This window comes from Marmota monax, unplaced genomic scaffold, assembly GCF_021218885.2.
Source record: "Marmota monax isolate L192 unplaced genomic scaffold, Marmota_monax_Labrador192_F-V1.1 WCK01_AAM20220418_F8-fsc00001, whole genome shotgun sequence".
In the NCBI taxonomy this organism is placed as follows: Eukaryota; Metazoa; Chordata; class Mammalia; order Rodentia; family Sciuridae; genus Marmota; species Marmota monax.
This window is the reverse complement of record NW_026693777.1, coordinates 28,047,773-28,064,138: the sequence shown is the minus strand read 5'-3', so window position 1 is coordinate 28,064,138 and position 16,366 is coordinate 28,047,773. Positions and strand designations below refer to the sequence as shown.

General features: G+C 38.3%; 1 protein-coding gene across 2 annotated transcripts in view; it reads right to left on the bottom strand.

Moving 5' to 3' along the window:
• Positions 1–16,366, bottom strand: part of Slc35f4 (solute carrier family 35 member F4) — a 253,271-nt gene that overhangs the window by 14,952 nt on the left and 221,953 nt on the right. For both annotated transcript variants that reach the window (XM_058584636.1, XM_058584638.1), the window contains exons 2-4: positions 13,877–14,062; positions 9,372–9,669; positions 4,238–4,457 (exon numbers count right to left, since the gene is read on the bottom strand). In XM_058584636.1, coding sequence (XP_058440619.1) covers positions 4,238–4,457; positions 9,372–9,669; positions 13,877–14,062 — 704 coding nt within the window. The remainder of the gene's footprint in view (positions 1–4,237; positions 4,458–9,371; positions 9,670–13,876; positions 14,063–16,366) is intronic.

The following is a 16,366-nucleotide window of genomic DNA, read 5'->3' as shown; positions in this document are numbered from 1 at the left end:
TCCTAATTAGAATAAGACATGCTTCATGTTTGTAGATATGTCAAAATATACTCTACTGTCATGTATAACTAAAAATAACAAAAAATTTAAAAAAAAATGAATTCAAAGTACAGCTTAGGCAATGAAAGATTCAGTATAACTGACATACTTCAGTCAGTTCTCGGTGGGTCAAGGAAAGACTCCAGAACAGTCACATTTTGGGAAATTAACTCCCTAGGGGTCCACATATGGCTGAAAATATGTGGGTACCAAGATGAAGGGACACATTGATTTCTTATCTGCTAAGAAAATTGGGGTCTGCTGAACCTTTCTCCAACCACCAATTTTCTCCATATCTTCAAGGAAATTTTCAAATGAAAGAAAACATTTGACATAATAATACAAAATTTAAGGGAGGAACTGAATCTGAAAAAAAGGTTTCTAACTTCTCAGTCTAACATACTTTTCATTGAAGTGAAAGAGACACCAGCAACTGAGAAGAAAACTTTTACCCAGTGGCTCATTTCTCTTAGAAAGAATGTTCTTTAGTTTTGTTTTTGTGGTGCTGGGGATGGAAACCAGGGTCTCCTCATACTCACCTAGTGCTGAGCCAAACCCCAGCCCCAATAACCTCCTTTCATTACAGTGGTGATAGTTTTTCAGGTTCTCATAAATTTAAAAATTATAGATAAATAAGACAGGATCTCAGAGATGGGAAAATACCCATATTCAAAGTTGCAAGAGCTGGATTATCACCTTCCAACAGTTTTGTAATCTTTATCAGAAATATCAGAAATTCACTGATTTCCATGGGATGATCATAAATTAGCTGCAAGAAACTGCTCATAAACATTACCAGTAAATTAGGGGAAATGATTTTATAATGGAAAATAATGTGCAATATATTACCTTTCCATCTGTAATTGAATCTATTCCTAAGAAACAAAATATTAACAAGTTATTCATAATGCTTAATTCATTTTATATGAATAATGCTGACTGATGGTCCAGATAAACCCGTATTTACTGATCTTATTACTTAAAGCGTCCTCTATTCTCTCTGTGGAATTATTTTGACATGAAAAAATAAAAGTAAGGGAGGTCACAGCTTTCTGTCTTAAATGTCATTCTTGGGGCCAAGCAAATTATAATTACAAACCAATGACCATTTGTCTCTAAACTCCTGAATCTTTAATATAAGCCACGAAAATATGTGCTTTTTTAAAAAAATTAAGGTGCACAATATATTTTAAAACAAAGTTTTTTTAAAAAATAAAAAATAATATTGACAGGTAAACCAGTAAGTGTTGTTTTTCTTTTAATATAATTGTATGTTTTATACCTTTATTTTATTCATTTATATATATGTGACACTGGATTGAACCCAGTGCCTCACACATGCTAGGCAAGCACTCCACTACTCAGCTACAGCCCCAGCCCACCCAGTTAGTGTTTTTAATATCAACATTGCTGAAGTTTCTAGTTCAATGGTATAGAAGACAGGTTTCCACCTGATGACTGAAAACAGGTTTTTTTGTTTAACTGTTTTTTGTTTTGTTTTGCATTTTGCTTTTTTGTTTTAAGAGAGTCCAGTGGCACGGCATCGGGCAGGGCTGAGCTTTAGATTATTTATAGATACCGGCAATAAAAGCAGCATTGATGTTGTCGGTGCTGCATTCGCCGACCTTTAATTTCTCAAATGACCTAATTATACATGTTCTCTATATGTCTTAGGAGAAAAGGAATTGCTGAGACTGTCAAAAGGTAAAATGCTAATATGTTGTGGTGCTTCCCATATTCCATGGCCTGATTATGAGCATCATTAAAAGCACACTTTGACGTTCTCCTGGAACATGGCATCAATAAACATCAATAAAAAATGTTTCATGGTGAGCAGTGAAACATTTCCTGTCTTGAAAAAGAAAGATATCTGACTTCGACCAACATGCCTGACACTACTACTTGCTGTTTGGCCATCTATGATATCTTAATTTATGCATGTATTTATTTGCTAATACTTATTGGCTACTTCACATTTTTTCTATCAAATCTTATTTCTTACAAATGCTGAGTTAGTTTCCTGAGACTTCTGGAAACAAATCCACAAAATTGATGACTTCAAACAACAGAAATTGATTGTCTTACAGTAGTGTATAGGTCAGTAGTTCAAAATCCACCAGGGCTATGCTTCCAAAGTCATCTCTAGGTGAGAGTACATACTTTGTATGTTCCAGCTTCTGGTGGCTGCTCTGGCACTCCTGGCTTGGGGCCACATCACTCTAGTTTCTGTCTCTGTGATCATAACTGCTCTGTGATCACAACTCCTCTTCCATGTGTATTTTTTCCTGTGTGTCTCTCATAAGGACAATTGTTGTTGGATTTAGGTCCCCCCAGATCATCCCGGGCGATCTTCTTTGCTCAAGATTCCTAAGTTAATGACATTTACAATGACTCTCTTTCCAAATAAGGTCCCGTTCACAGGTTTTGGAAATTAGGACGTGGACAGATCCTTTTGGGAGCCACCATTCAATCCACTGCATATGCCAAATTTAAAATGGCAGTGGTTAGTAACCTATAGGCATTTGTCTTAAAACTGTGATTTAATGTATGTTACACAGCTGATTTTTTGTTATTTTTTTTAAGTCTCAAACATTGTGCCTTTTTTTTTTTTTGATGCAACTTCTTACATCAAGTGAGGTCCATGGTTAAATGCATTCATTCATTCTAATACAATTGTTTTTTCTCACTGGTAAATCTAATAGTGTATTGATTTACTTTGGTATCCATATGTAGCTGAATGAGCAGAAAAGCCACTCAATCTCCTTTCTTTCCCTTCTTCTAAAAAGGGAGCAGTGGACAACATAGGAAAGGTCCCTGTTCACAAAGGACTCATCAGGGTACCTGGAGGTAGAGAATCAGCACCAGTGTGTCAGGTATAAATACATAATGCCAAACCATTTGGGTGTCAAATCAAGATTAGCTAGTGGAGCATGTGATATCACATTTGGTATATTCTAATGGTATCAAGCCATCTTGGCTTTCTTCTTAGTATTCATGTCAAGCATCAGTTCTAAATTTTTCAGCATTTCCCAAGATTCTATCAGAATTTTCTAACTGGTTATTTATTTATTTATTTAAGAGACAAATTCTTGCTATGTTGCCCAGGCTGGCAGTGATCTCCTGGGCTCAAAAGATCCTCCTGCCTCAGCCTCCTGAGTAGCTGGGAGTACAAGTGTACATCACTGTGCACTCTTAATTGGCTATTTTTAAAAGAAAGCTTTCAGGGTTCATGGCTGTCATAAACTTTCTTTCCAATATGGACTTTGATTTCAGCATCTGGGAAAAAACACCTTGGAATCATTGCCATCAAGAGCAGCATTTGGACAGTAAAAGAGATTTCAAATCCAATCTTAGCCATCTCTTTCAAAGGATAAGAAACTGCATCATGTTGATATTCTGGTAAAAGGCTATTCATTTGGACCTCCCAAGGAACTGTTGTCTTGATATTTTCATCATGGTAGCATGCCAGATTAAATGAATAAGACCTGGCTCCTGAAACTTGCATAGTTACCAAACAATCTATTTCTAACATAGAAGGAGCTTACAAAATTTATTATTATTATTTTTTAAATCTATGTTACTTCTGAAAGGAATAAATTCAGAACTGAAGTGGTTGGTGTACATTTAATGCAGTTCAATTAAGGATTTGTACACCAAAGTACAAGTTGTTGCTTTCAGTTCCATTTCTAGATTAGTCACACTAGAAATATAGCAACTTTTAACAGCATTGTGCTATTACCAGTGACTTTAATTACTGTTTGGTAATCTTATCTACTTACACCAATATTAATTAAATCCATCTGGGTAGGAGTAGGAGGGGTGTCCCAAAATATGTTGATTGAAAACAGCAAATCATAATCTTTCCTGTGGCTAATTTCCCCAGACCCTTCTTTCCTGAAGACAGATATTGATCACACTATTAATTTGAAAAATTAGTCCTAAAAACTATTCTAAAAATGGAACTTATTTTCTTGGTCTGTTTTAGTGCTTCCTGTTGCAATTAGCTGACTCCCCAGTAGGATGATCCCTTTTTTCTTTCATGATGTTGTAACTGCCGGGGCTTCCTAATGCATCTTCAAATTTCAATTTGTACTCAGTGGGAAAAGTTTTATAGAAACTCCATGAACCAAAGCAGCTCTCCTGACGCAGGATTTACAATCAAAGGAGGCATCACGCATTGAATTTAGTGTGCTATTACCCTCACTCCCATGAACCTGTCTTTCAGCACAATCCACGACAGCAGGAAGACAAAGGCTTTGTTACAACAGAACAGAGCAGAGACATCTGTGGCCGTCAGCTTCTTTAAAGCCAGTAAGTACAGGTAATTTGTTAAAGTCCATAGAATAGAAAAGGGAGCAGTTCTTTTAAGAAAGAGCTTCAACGTCAGACCATCTTCACCAAAAATCCGACTGCATTCCCTAGGAAAGAAAAAAGAGATTAATATGCAGATGCTAATGGGGATCCTTCTTGTCTGGCTGACTCTTCATAGCCATTGTCAGGCAGGAGTGTACTCAAGTCTATCATTCACCTGTGGAACATACTGAACCCAGTTCTGCTACATATGTGTTTCAGGGAGCCTTGGAAAGGAACCCACTGCTCTTCAGCACAGAGATAGGCCCTCTCCTCCCCAGATACTCCCTTGGGATTGCCAGGGCAGACATTTGGCAGTCTATGGACATTCTCAGAGAAGCCTGGAGAAATACAGAAATAAGTAATTGCTGAAATGACTACCTATTGAAAGGAGAGTTTTTTCCCAATGGGCAAATGCAACAGGATCAAGATGGCAGCTGCCATGTGACCAGACACAGACAACTCCCAGAATCCTGTGGAGCAGGGGGCCTCGTGTGTCTGTGAAGCCACATCTTGGGGTTTTGTTATTCCTGATTTACTGCGTCTCCTTCTAATATCTCTGCTTAATTGACTAATTTATTTTCCTATCCATATTATTAAGGCAGAAAAATGAGAAAGCCTCTGTGATAACCCTGAAAACAGTAAAAACTAAGTTATGAAATTCAAAACTAAGTTATGAAATGTATGCTTATATGCATACATTGCTATTTTTGGATGAATCATCTGAATTCAATGTGTGGAACTAGTCACTTTAATTAAACCTCTGATTTGTTTATTTCTGATTAAATTGGCTATGAAGCCCATGGGGCCACGTTAATCAAACTGTTCAAGCTAGCGATACATACAGACATTAAAGGAAGTGGTAAGATGACAGTATGTGTATGAATGAAAACCGGCATGCCACTTGGAGAATTTAGCTTAATTTTTTTCACTCAGTTGTTCACAAACATCCAAGCATTTATGGGTGGCTATTATGTGTCCAGTATTTTATTTTCAAGAGTAGTGTAAATATCTTGTTCAAGGCAATGAGTTATTAATATTCAGACATATTTATAACATTTATAATGAAATGTATTTTCATAACTGTGGAGAGTGCTGGTACTAGTTTCTTTCCAGCTTTTACTAAAGACAAACATTGTACTTAATGCCTGTAATTTCAGCAGTTTGGGAAGCTGAGGCAGGAGGATCACAAGTTCAAAGCCAGCCTCAGCAACAGCAAGGCACTAAGCAACTCAGTGAGATCCTGTCTCTAAAAAAAAATACAAAATGGGGCTGGGGATGTGACTCAATGGTTGAGTGCCCCTGAGTTCAATCTCTGGTAACCCCCCACCAAAAAAAAAAAAAAGTAATTTAAGTACCAAAATGATCCCTGACCAGTGTTTGCCTCACACACGTGAAGTATCTTTCCTGACAGGAGGGCCACGTAAAGTGAGAGAGTGATAAAGGTCCTAAGCACAGGGAATATAGCCTTAAATATCAAGTCTCCCAATAAATGAGGCTTCCAAGCAGCTGAGATTCCTGGGAGTTGTAGGTCAATGATTCCAGGAAGGTTTAAAAGTGCATATTGTACACATGATATGTATTGTGGTTTGACTTTCATTGGGTTACAACCAAAAAGGAAAAATTTTCATAAAAAGAAAATGAAATTTTCCCAAAGGTAAATTTTAACTTGACAGTGACACAACTTCAATGATGGGATTACATAACCCCAAAGCAAAGCCTCTGTAAAGTCTACAGAAATCACATGTGCTCACACACTCAGGAAAATCAGTGGCCTCTCTAAAGCAGGGGTGGGGGAGTGGGAGAGTGGGGGGTGGGAGCTTATTCTGGAGCAGCATCACATATAGAACCAGCAGCATGGTGCCTAGACCAGCTTGGGCACAAGGTCTGCTTTCTGTGCTCCCGATGGTTCTGCTCCATGAGGAAGCTGTCATGGAGAGCCAGAGTGGAGAGGCATGGGTTTATTCTGTCATCCATAACCACAGAGCAACTTTTTAAATACAGATTTGTCAGTGACCAAAAGGAAACCCATTTCTGATTCAAGGATTTCTTTTTCTTATCGCTGGCCCTAGGCAGCGGTGGATCTTCCTACCATCATACTGGGTTGAGTGCCCTCAAGAAAAGACTTGGGATGCAGGTGAGGGAACACTTGGATTCCCCAGGGAAGCCAGATAGGGTCCCATGGGAAAAGCCCAGGGACAGAAAGGCTGGTAAAATGCAGTTGCCCAGTAAAGACTCTTCTTACCTGGCGTCAGGTGCTCATTCCTTTATTGTTCTCTTTTCTTTTCCCATTTATTCTCACCACCTACCTTATGCCCATTTAGCATTTCTGCTACTATTGCAGAAATGAAAAATACTATCCAAATGCCAGATCACTTGTGTAACCTTATACTCTGTAAGCACTAAGTGCTAAGAAGTGGGAACACTAAAAAAATTAAAATAAAATAAAATTTTAAAAGATTTTTATAGGGAAGCAATTAGCAGTGGGTCTCTTTGGGGGATGGTAACAAAATTTCTGGATAAGGGGCATTGACAGGTGGCAAAGCTTGGAATGGAGGTTAGTTATCGAATACTTTCTTATATGCCAAATAGCACTTAAAGCACATTTCATAGGTGCCTGGCAGAGTCTAGTGTATCTGCCACTCTAATTAACTTGTTCTAGAATTTTTATTCCCTCTAAGAAAATAACCTTGTTAAAACTATGAGACATAACTTCTTTCTTATAAATTTCAAATTCACCAGAGACAACTGAATTCTGGTGGCATACAATTGGAATGATTAAATCATTGAAAATTACTTCCAAATGGACATTGAAAATTCTTTTAATATAAGTAATAGGGGGAAAATAAAACTAGAAATGCTTTCATACCATTTGGGAGAGAAACTGTCAGAAGTTCTGGTGCTAGGGGAGAACTCCTGTCTCCGGTCTCACACTAAGTCTATCTCCCCTCATTCTGCCTTTGGGAGCTTTGGGAGTCCCTGCTTGGCAGATGGTGTTAATGAGTCTACAGGGAAAACAGATCAAGGATCTAAGAATTTTCTGACAACTCCTTTATAGTTCTCACTAGAGAACAATCCTTTCAAAAATAGTGTTCTGTGTTTAACAATGAAAGCTTTCTTATTTGATCAGAAATAGTCAACTTCATTCTACCTGCACTAACAGGTGGAGGTATCTTGTCAAATCACAGATTTTGCCAAGTTCAGAGTTAGTCTGACATGAGAGATGGGGAGAAGATGAAGCTCATTCCCCAAATATCATTTCTGACAGCAATAGCCTTTTGCAAATGTGTTATCTTAGATAAAACCACCTTGGCTTGCTTTAAAATCTTCTTGGACCACTCTTTTCATTAGACTCTTTTGTCATTTTTATCAACATGTGTATCTAAATCACAGGTATGTTCAGGTGGAACACAGTGCTATCTGGTACACACCACTATTTTAATCTGATACTATTCTGATAACGATGCTCCCCAGCTATAATTTATTACATACTGTTATGGGAAAAAATATGCCTCAAGATTATGTCTATTTTGATAGAATTGAATAAAAATATCTTGAGCAATTGCAAATACATATGGGGATTTATTCTTTCTTCCAAAGCAGACAATATTGATTCTAAGTTTCCTTCTTAAATTATTTAATTATAATTGAGTTGTCATGGACACATATAGCTCATAGTATTCCCAGGTACTTCCAGGTTGGCTATAGGAAATGTAACTTGAGAGAGACCCATCACAGTTTGTTAAGCACTTAGAAATAGTCTTATAATGCACCAATCACAACAGTCATCCTTTTTGTTAGGCATTTCTCTTCTCTTGGGAAGGTTATTTTGGTGTCTGCAAGACAAACTGATGGTCATTCTGCAGAAGACCAATAAGCTCTCACTCTCCCATCTGCTCTCCACCAAGGTCCCTGTTTTCTCGTAGTGGGCTGTTCTGGATGTTATTGCTTATCTCTGGGCTTTTCCTTTCCAAGAAGCTGTGCACTCACAAAAGAGTGTTGAGCCAAATGCTGTGTTTGCCTCAGCACTCTCAACTTCCTCCACTCCCCAAGAGGAGCTGCAGAAGCCAGGCTCAGTGTGAAGCAACCACTAGAACTTACGAGATTCCAGGAAGCCCAGCCACCACTGCTCATGACCATCAGACAGACAGACAAGGCCACATGAGCTCCCAGCCAGCAAAGAATGGAATCTTTTCAAGTTGCCCAGGGCCAGACCTCCCACTGCATGAACCTAGGTCATTTCATCTGCTCAGGCATTGTAGTGTCAGGGATATTGAGCAAATGTTTTGAAACTGTGAATCTTTCAGATTTTTTTTTTTTTTTACTCTGGATTTGAGACATTGAGATTTTTAAAAACATGGCTTTTAGAGATAAGCAGATCTAGATTTAAATCAGGGTTCCATCATTTGTAACTGTTTGACCTTGAACAAATCATTAAACCTTTCTGAATCTGTTTCCTGTTGTGTCAAAATGGGGATAATAGCCCCATCTTAAAAGGTGAATGTTGAGGGACTGGGGTTGTGGCTCAGTGGTGGAGTGCTTGTCTAGTATGTGTGAGGCACTGGGTTTGATTCTCAGCACTGCATATAAATACATGAATAAAATAAAGGTCCATCAACATTTAAAAAATATTTTAAAAAAACGGTGAATGTTGGGCTGGGGAATGTAGCTCAGGGGTAGAGCTCTTGCCTAGCATGTGCAAGGCTTTGTGTTCATTCCATAGTACTGGGAGAAAAAAAAAAGGGGAGGTAAGTGTTGTTACCGATGGTGAATTAAAAAAATAAGTAGCAGCTCAGTGCCCGGCATGTTGTAGACATAATTTTTTAAGGGGAGGGCTGTTTTCTTGGGTTCATTATCAACTTCAGACCCTGCTTCTCACTCCCCAAGAACTCAACTCATATTGTGAAGAGATGAAACTATGTATACATACAGATGTATATTTTCCCAGACATCCCCTACTGGCCATTTAACATGAAACCTACCTGAATTTTTTCATTGGAGATTGCTTTTCTTGAGCAGTGGCCAGATGACCAGAATAATAGACCGGAAAAAACATAATGTTCCAGTTTGTTGAAAACCATGTCATGAAAAATGGACAGTAGAAGTTCTTATAAGTAATTTTTACAATCTGTGTGGTTCCAACCCAAGACGAAGAAACTGACAATATGATCAAGAGTCCCCAGACGGCCTTCAGAACCACGGACGTGCAGGACAGGCAGCGAGCCTTGATTCTGTTTTCTTGGCTGCTGTTCTCAGGATGAGTCTGTGTCCCATCTTCCCCTGAAAACAGGAAAGGAATACAAATACAAATGTGTGGGAATCAGGTTACAAAACAGTAATCAAACACATCAGAAACTTAAAAAAGAGGGATGCAACCAAAGAGGAAGATGGCAGAATGTCCAGTGTTTTTCTTTTCTACTACCATCAGAAGAGATTGATAATTCTGGCTTGTTTTCTCTTATAATTTCTGCTCTACAAGGTACAGCATGAACCTGGACGCTATCCAGCACTTGAGGATGCTCATGTACATGGGAGATGCTATGCTGGTCCCCCTTCCTTATGGGAGCACACCCTCTCTTCCAAACACTTTGGCCATGGCCATGTGAATTGCCTGATTCAATCCCATATGAGTGATGGGAGTTACACCACTTCCCAGCAGAAGTTCTAAGAGGCATCCGAAGACCCCACCATCTCTTTTACTCTTTCTCTCCAGCACTAAAATGGAAAATCCTAAATAGAAGTTGCTTTTTCAGTCTATGTGGGGGAATGAGCAGAACCTTGCTGAAGCCGCCCAGGCTCCACCAACATGAAAAGTGAGTGAGAAATAAATATTTGTTTTTATATTCCACTGAGATATTTTAAAAAATTGCAGCAAAGATGACTATTAAGTTGAAAAACAATGTGTCCCAAGAACAAGTGCAAATCCTGACTATAACAGAGCCATTTCCCACCTCATAGCAAATTACTATTTAATGTATTTCTGGGAACATAATAGGCTCTGCCTTGTGTTTTGACATTTACTAAGAAAAGTTAGTAGCATTTTTTTTTCCTCACATTAAAATAGCCAAAGCTCTCTGCAATTGACAATCATAAAGGCCATCTCCCCTGATGGAGAAAATTAGTTCAACATAATAAATTCCTATGCCTAGCAGAAAGTTGAACAGGAGCAGAGTTCCCTCTGAGTCCCCAAGCTGAGACCTCCAAAGGTAGAATCCTGGAGAAGGGAGGCAAAATTGTCTGCAAGATTCCCTTGGATGCCCAGGAACCCTCCTTGAGCACAAGGCCTGCGCTGGTGGTAACAAAAGCAGTGCAGCTCACAGGTTACTAATAGTGGATGAGGCTTCTCACATCACCTCTCCAGAACCTGCTTGCTCTGTGGCTGAAAGTGTTCCTCCTGTTTAATGAGCCTGGCATGACTGTCCCACTGGGTTAAAAACCTTTACCCAGCTAAGGCTTTCTGATATAATCATTTTGGGAGATGGGGAAGCAAGCTTTGAAAGTGAATTCTTCATTTGGGAATATAAACTAAGTTAAGTATGAACACAGCAATTACTACATGACTTCTAAGTCTTAAAAACTCAACTGAATTCTCAGGCCCTAGGGCTCCAAAAGATGAAAACTTTATTCTTTTATTTATTTATTCAACAAAATCTTTTGGAGACTGTACCAGGAGCTAGTTGGATTCCAAGGGGTTCAAAGATGAAAGACTTAAGCTCACAGTGTGACAGGGGCAACTCTGACAGATATGAGTCCACATAAGGCAGAGAAGCACTTGTTAAGAGCTAGCAGAAGATCGGGGAAACTTCCATGATACAGTGGCATTGAGGTGAGTCTGGAAATAAAAGGGAGCCAGCTCCCTACACTAGGTACAGACACTACCTGTTCCTGATAACTGTTCTGAGCATTTCCTCTGTGTCCATGTGGGTTATGCAGAGAGGAAAACTAGAGTAAATAAGCAGGTAGAATGAGAGACTATTGTGTTGGGAAGCTGGAAAAACAAGATGCTATTGAATAGGTACAATCGTTCCCACTTTATAGATGATAAAACTGAGACATTAAGGGGTATTTGAGGTTTCCAGGGTCCCAGATTTTTATTCTGAATATTGATTCTGTCTAGGCTTTTAGTCTTTAGCATTCCATTTTAGCACTGGAGATTTCAGAAATGGTTTGGGGAAAATTTTCTGTTTCCTGACAGGAATGGCAGTCTTGTATGAGATTTACGAGAGGTGATACATAAGAGAAAGGTTTTCCTTACTATACTTCAGATCCTGTTGTTCTTAGGGACTAGTTTATAAGGGAGGAATGATTCATTAAAGGTTGTAAATATCCTTTTGAGATGAAATGTGTCCCCATCCTTACCGTCTTTGAAGATTGCTTTTGGAACACCACTGTACAATGGACGGTGCTTTTAATAATACCAGTAACAACTTAAATCCTTCTGAGTCATGGGTAAGTTTTTCTTTTGACGACCATATTTAATTTTGACAGCTTCTATAATTTTACAAAGGATTAATTTAATTTCCTAGAAGGATTGGGTATCCAGAGCTTTCATTTTTCTGTTTGCTTTAAAAAAAGACATTCTACATTCCTGCTTGGATTTATAGCTTTGTATATAGCACTAAATTGGGTGTACTAGGAATTCTACCCATTTCTATGAACCTTTATTGAAATCATACAGATTGCTGGTAGAAGCCACTGGACTTTGGAAGCATGTATTTAAGTCCCAGTACTGTAATTGTAGAGCCCTGAGTATGTGCTTAATTCCAGCCTTAGATTCTTTATCTGTCAAAGGATGGTAAGATCTAGCATATGAGATTCATTTTGAGGTGAAGTACCATCATATTCATGAAATCATGGTGAGCTTCTTTTCATGTTATTCTATTTTTCTCTCTTCTTTTTGCTGCACTGGAAGGTCCCTGAGTTCCTTCTAATTATCACAGAAAGTAAATTATGTTCGAGGTGATCTTTAGTGGTATGGTTTTAAAGTTTGTAATTCATGTATGATAGATGGGACAAGTCTTTATTAACCAGAATATTTAATTAACTGGAACATTCTGTTTTGCAAACAACTGGGACAATAGGAATATGACTAAAATTTATTAAAGCCAATTAAAACTTAATAAAGATTTAAGAAAGTGTCATTTTTTCTTACTTTTTAAAGAGTTTTAGCCTGGGGGGGGGAGGTCTGCTCAGATACCATTTAAAAATAGGCTATTTTTGAAAAAATAAAAAAAAAACACCTTCTCTTATATAAAAATCTATCCTTAAATTAGCAGGACCTTAGAAGAGGCTTCACATCTTCTCTACTACCATCCCCCTTTTTTCAACCACCCACCCCTAATTGAATTTCCTGAGTTACCCTTTTTCTACTGAAAAAAAAAAAAAACTGTGCCCATTTTCTCAACATTCTGGTTTGTTTGTTTTCTTTAACCATCCTGTTATTTTAGATGGTGTGTTTTGTTGTTTCTGCTGTTGTTGTCACTGTTTTGAAGATGAAAGAGATTTTAATACATTGCCAGCCAAGGTGAAGAAACACATGGGAGAGGCTTTGTAAATGCAGGGGAAATAGGGTGGGAGGAGGAGATCATGGATTCATGTAGAAGACCTAACATCAGATAGAAAGAAACACACACCAGAAACATTTCCACAGTGATGATAATGGATAGACAAAAGCACAGAGACACTCTGACCTCTGAGAGAGGAAAGTGTTTGCTAACAGACAATTGTTCTCTCTTTTCAGGAAGGTGGAAAAATGGTCATATGAAAGGAAGTGAATATGAACCTGGGACTTTAGAGCATTCTCTGGGACAAGAAAGAAGGTATCCACCACCAAAAAGCAACAGTCTTGGGCAGCCGCCTCGTAGACCCAGCTGTCTTTAGAAATGAGAAGTTTGTTGGGAAACTCACGGCATAGTTATGAGATCTAGCTAGCAATCCCAGGGACTCAAGCATTGGTGGGTGGTTAGGTGGATGTGAGGAAGGGCTAAAAGACTTAATGATCTGAAACTGCTGATCAGTGAGGCAAGTGAATTCCCCTCCCTGCAGGAAGTATACAATTGGGAAAACTAGAGGGGCACCAGAGACGGGTAGTCCTGATGAAGATGATAGAGATTCTGTGATTTTATTGATGTTTTTGTCTTTTTTGTAATGGGCACAGTGTGTTATTACTGAATCCCTGAGCTGAGATAAAGGATTTTGACATTTTGAAGATGAGAAAACTAGCTACCTTGTACACTTCATTAGAAGTCACTGTGTTAAGTTCTTCAACTACAGGATTTGGTATTCAGCTTCTCTGCTACACTGTACACCCCTAATAGATTGCTTCAACCTACTTCCCATATTTTTCCTCCTCCTACCTGATGGACCTTCCCCAAACACACTCCTAAGAGCCCACGTAATGTCTCTGCCTTCTGTGCGGAGGGAAAGATCTTCCATGGTTCATTAGAAAGCTACCAAGATGTTGTTCAAGAGAAGGTCACCCACATACCTGATCTGTTCTGTCTCTCGACTCTATGTCCACAAACTCCAGAGGATCCTCGGCTCTGAAGTTCAAGGATGGGAGCAGAAGAATCCTCAGTGATAGATAAAGGAGACAGTTGTCTACTGATGCCACCGTGTGAACTGGGGCAGTTGGCTCCTGGCTTACATCGAGTGACTGATGACCTGGAGGTACCTGGGAAGACAGAGAGCAAACCAGTTTGAGAACTTCCTGCGGAAAAATCAGAAGTAGATTTTACCATATTGGCAGTCAAATATATGGCAGCAACAATCACAATTCTGACGAGCTCCTTTTTAATTCCATAAAAAGGGTTCCTAAAAAGAAAGTGCTATGTTGGTGAGCTCTGAGTTTCTAAGATAAATAATCATTTTTGGATAAATTCATTAACTAGAGATGAATATTAGAAAATGGTACTTGGATGGATATGTGTATTCTGAATTAAAACTGTTAAAACAGCCAAATAGTTTATCGCAAGGAAAGAAAAGTATTATGTGAGGCATGCTTTCCTTCCTCAGGTTGTCAAATTCATAACTGGTAAAAATGCCAAGGAAATCTCTGAGGAAACCTACTGACATGTTCCCATCAGATTGGTCATTAAAATCTATTTCATGTGTCTCCTCAATTACTGCAACCTCCATTCAGGGTCACGGATGAAAGCCCAGCCTTCAGAGTCCACCAAAGACCATGCTCCCTCCTACTCTGATTAATGCTCCCTGAATCCTCAGTCCAGGATTGGCTTTACGAGCCTGTAACTAGGACTGTCACATAGGGTGCTGGGCTCAGAGGGGACCATCCTAACACGACCTGCCCCCTCATTCTCAACTCTTCCACCTGAATGGTTCATTTGTTGACATGAAGAAATAAACATTGGCATATTACTATTTATTTACTATTATTTTTAATCTTTTCATCTTTAAAATTTTTTTTTAAAAATTTATATATGACAACGGAATGTATTACAATTCTTTTTTTTTTTTTTTTAAGAAAGCAACAGTGCTTTTTAATGAACTTTCTTTCAAATCTGTGAACATGCTCGCTGTGAAGTAAATGTTTTTATTCTTTCTACAGAACATATTTTAAACAATGATCACAGTGTTAAGGTTAATAAGATGCTGGACAGATGAGTAGCCAAAGAACGTTACAAAACAACACAATCTCACCAACAATATATCAAATGCAAATTTACTGAGACATCAAGAAAATAGCTAGAAACATCATTACAGTAACTAAGTCTGTAAAACTAGGGGAAAAAGCACTGTATAACAAAAAGGCCTTTCATAAGCTATCAAGGGAGCACACGTTATAGACAAACCAAGTTTCTATTTGAAGTAGCGTGTAGCACCAACACATTGGCAGGACCAGCAGAGGGGCAGTGGTGTTGAACCAAGGCATCTGGGACAGGAAGGGATCTCAGGGGTTGTCTGCTGCCAGCCCCTTGTTTTAAAATGGGAAAATGGAGGCCCAGAGAGATGAACTGCCTTGTCCAAAGTAAGATGATAACAGGATAGGCTAGAAAATGACTGAGGGCTAAAATACAGGCCCCGACTTTAGGTCAGTGCTCTATTTTGATATACTTATATAACTCTGATTTAAGGTATCTTTTCCTATTGATCTATTATCATGAAATAAATAGATCAGTACAATTCATACTATACTCTGGTATTATGTTCATTTCACCAAGAAACACCTGACATGTATGGTTGTTATTTACTTCTTGGGCCTGTATATATCTTAAATAAAAATTCAGAGGAATCAGAGGATACTATTTTAGTTATAAATTGGTTGAAAAGTCAGCATCTGAAGAGAAAATTGGCACTTCTTCCACTATGAAAATTAATCTATGCCTCAAAATTACCGAATTGTTGGTACAAAGTTGTTGTTTTTTTTCCTGATAGTTTAAAGATTAGTAAAATAGACACATAGTCCAAACATGGAGCCTGCAAAAAGCAGGCCTTTCCTTTAAAACAGTAAGGTACTTTTCACTTTAATAAGGTAAGGAATTTAAAAACCTGAAATTTTTCTTAGAAAAGGAAAAAAGTATTTAGTCACAACCCATAAATTGTGAACCACCTCATATAGAAAGTATTTCTCTATTAAAAAAAAGTGTTTTTGTTAAATACTTTGGAATCTTATGTTTGGCCTAGCCTATCTTGCCATGGTGATGAGACCTCAACTGGACAGATTTATGATGAACTAATGAAAATATAGGAATGAAAAAGGAACAAGATCACTGTCAACAGAAGCAGCATTACAGACAAAGTATATTGAGTGTATTTAAATAGTTCAATGGGAATGAAGCCAAGAAGCTGCCTGTATATATTTAAGTGTGTCATTACAGTGGTAGCAGAAAAAAATAACACACATTGGCATCTACCATTATCACAAACCAACTGCTGGAGACGTTTTAACTGTGGCTTCACAAGTAGAACAGACCAGATAAATAAAAGTGACTTCTGCATATCATATATATGTATACAT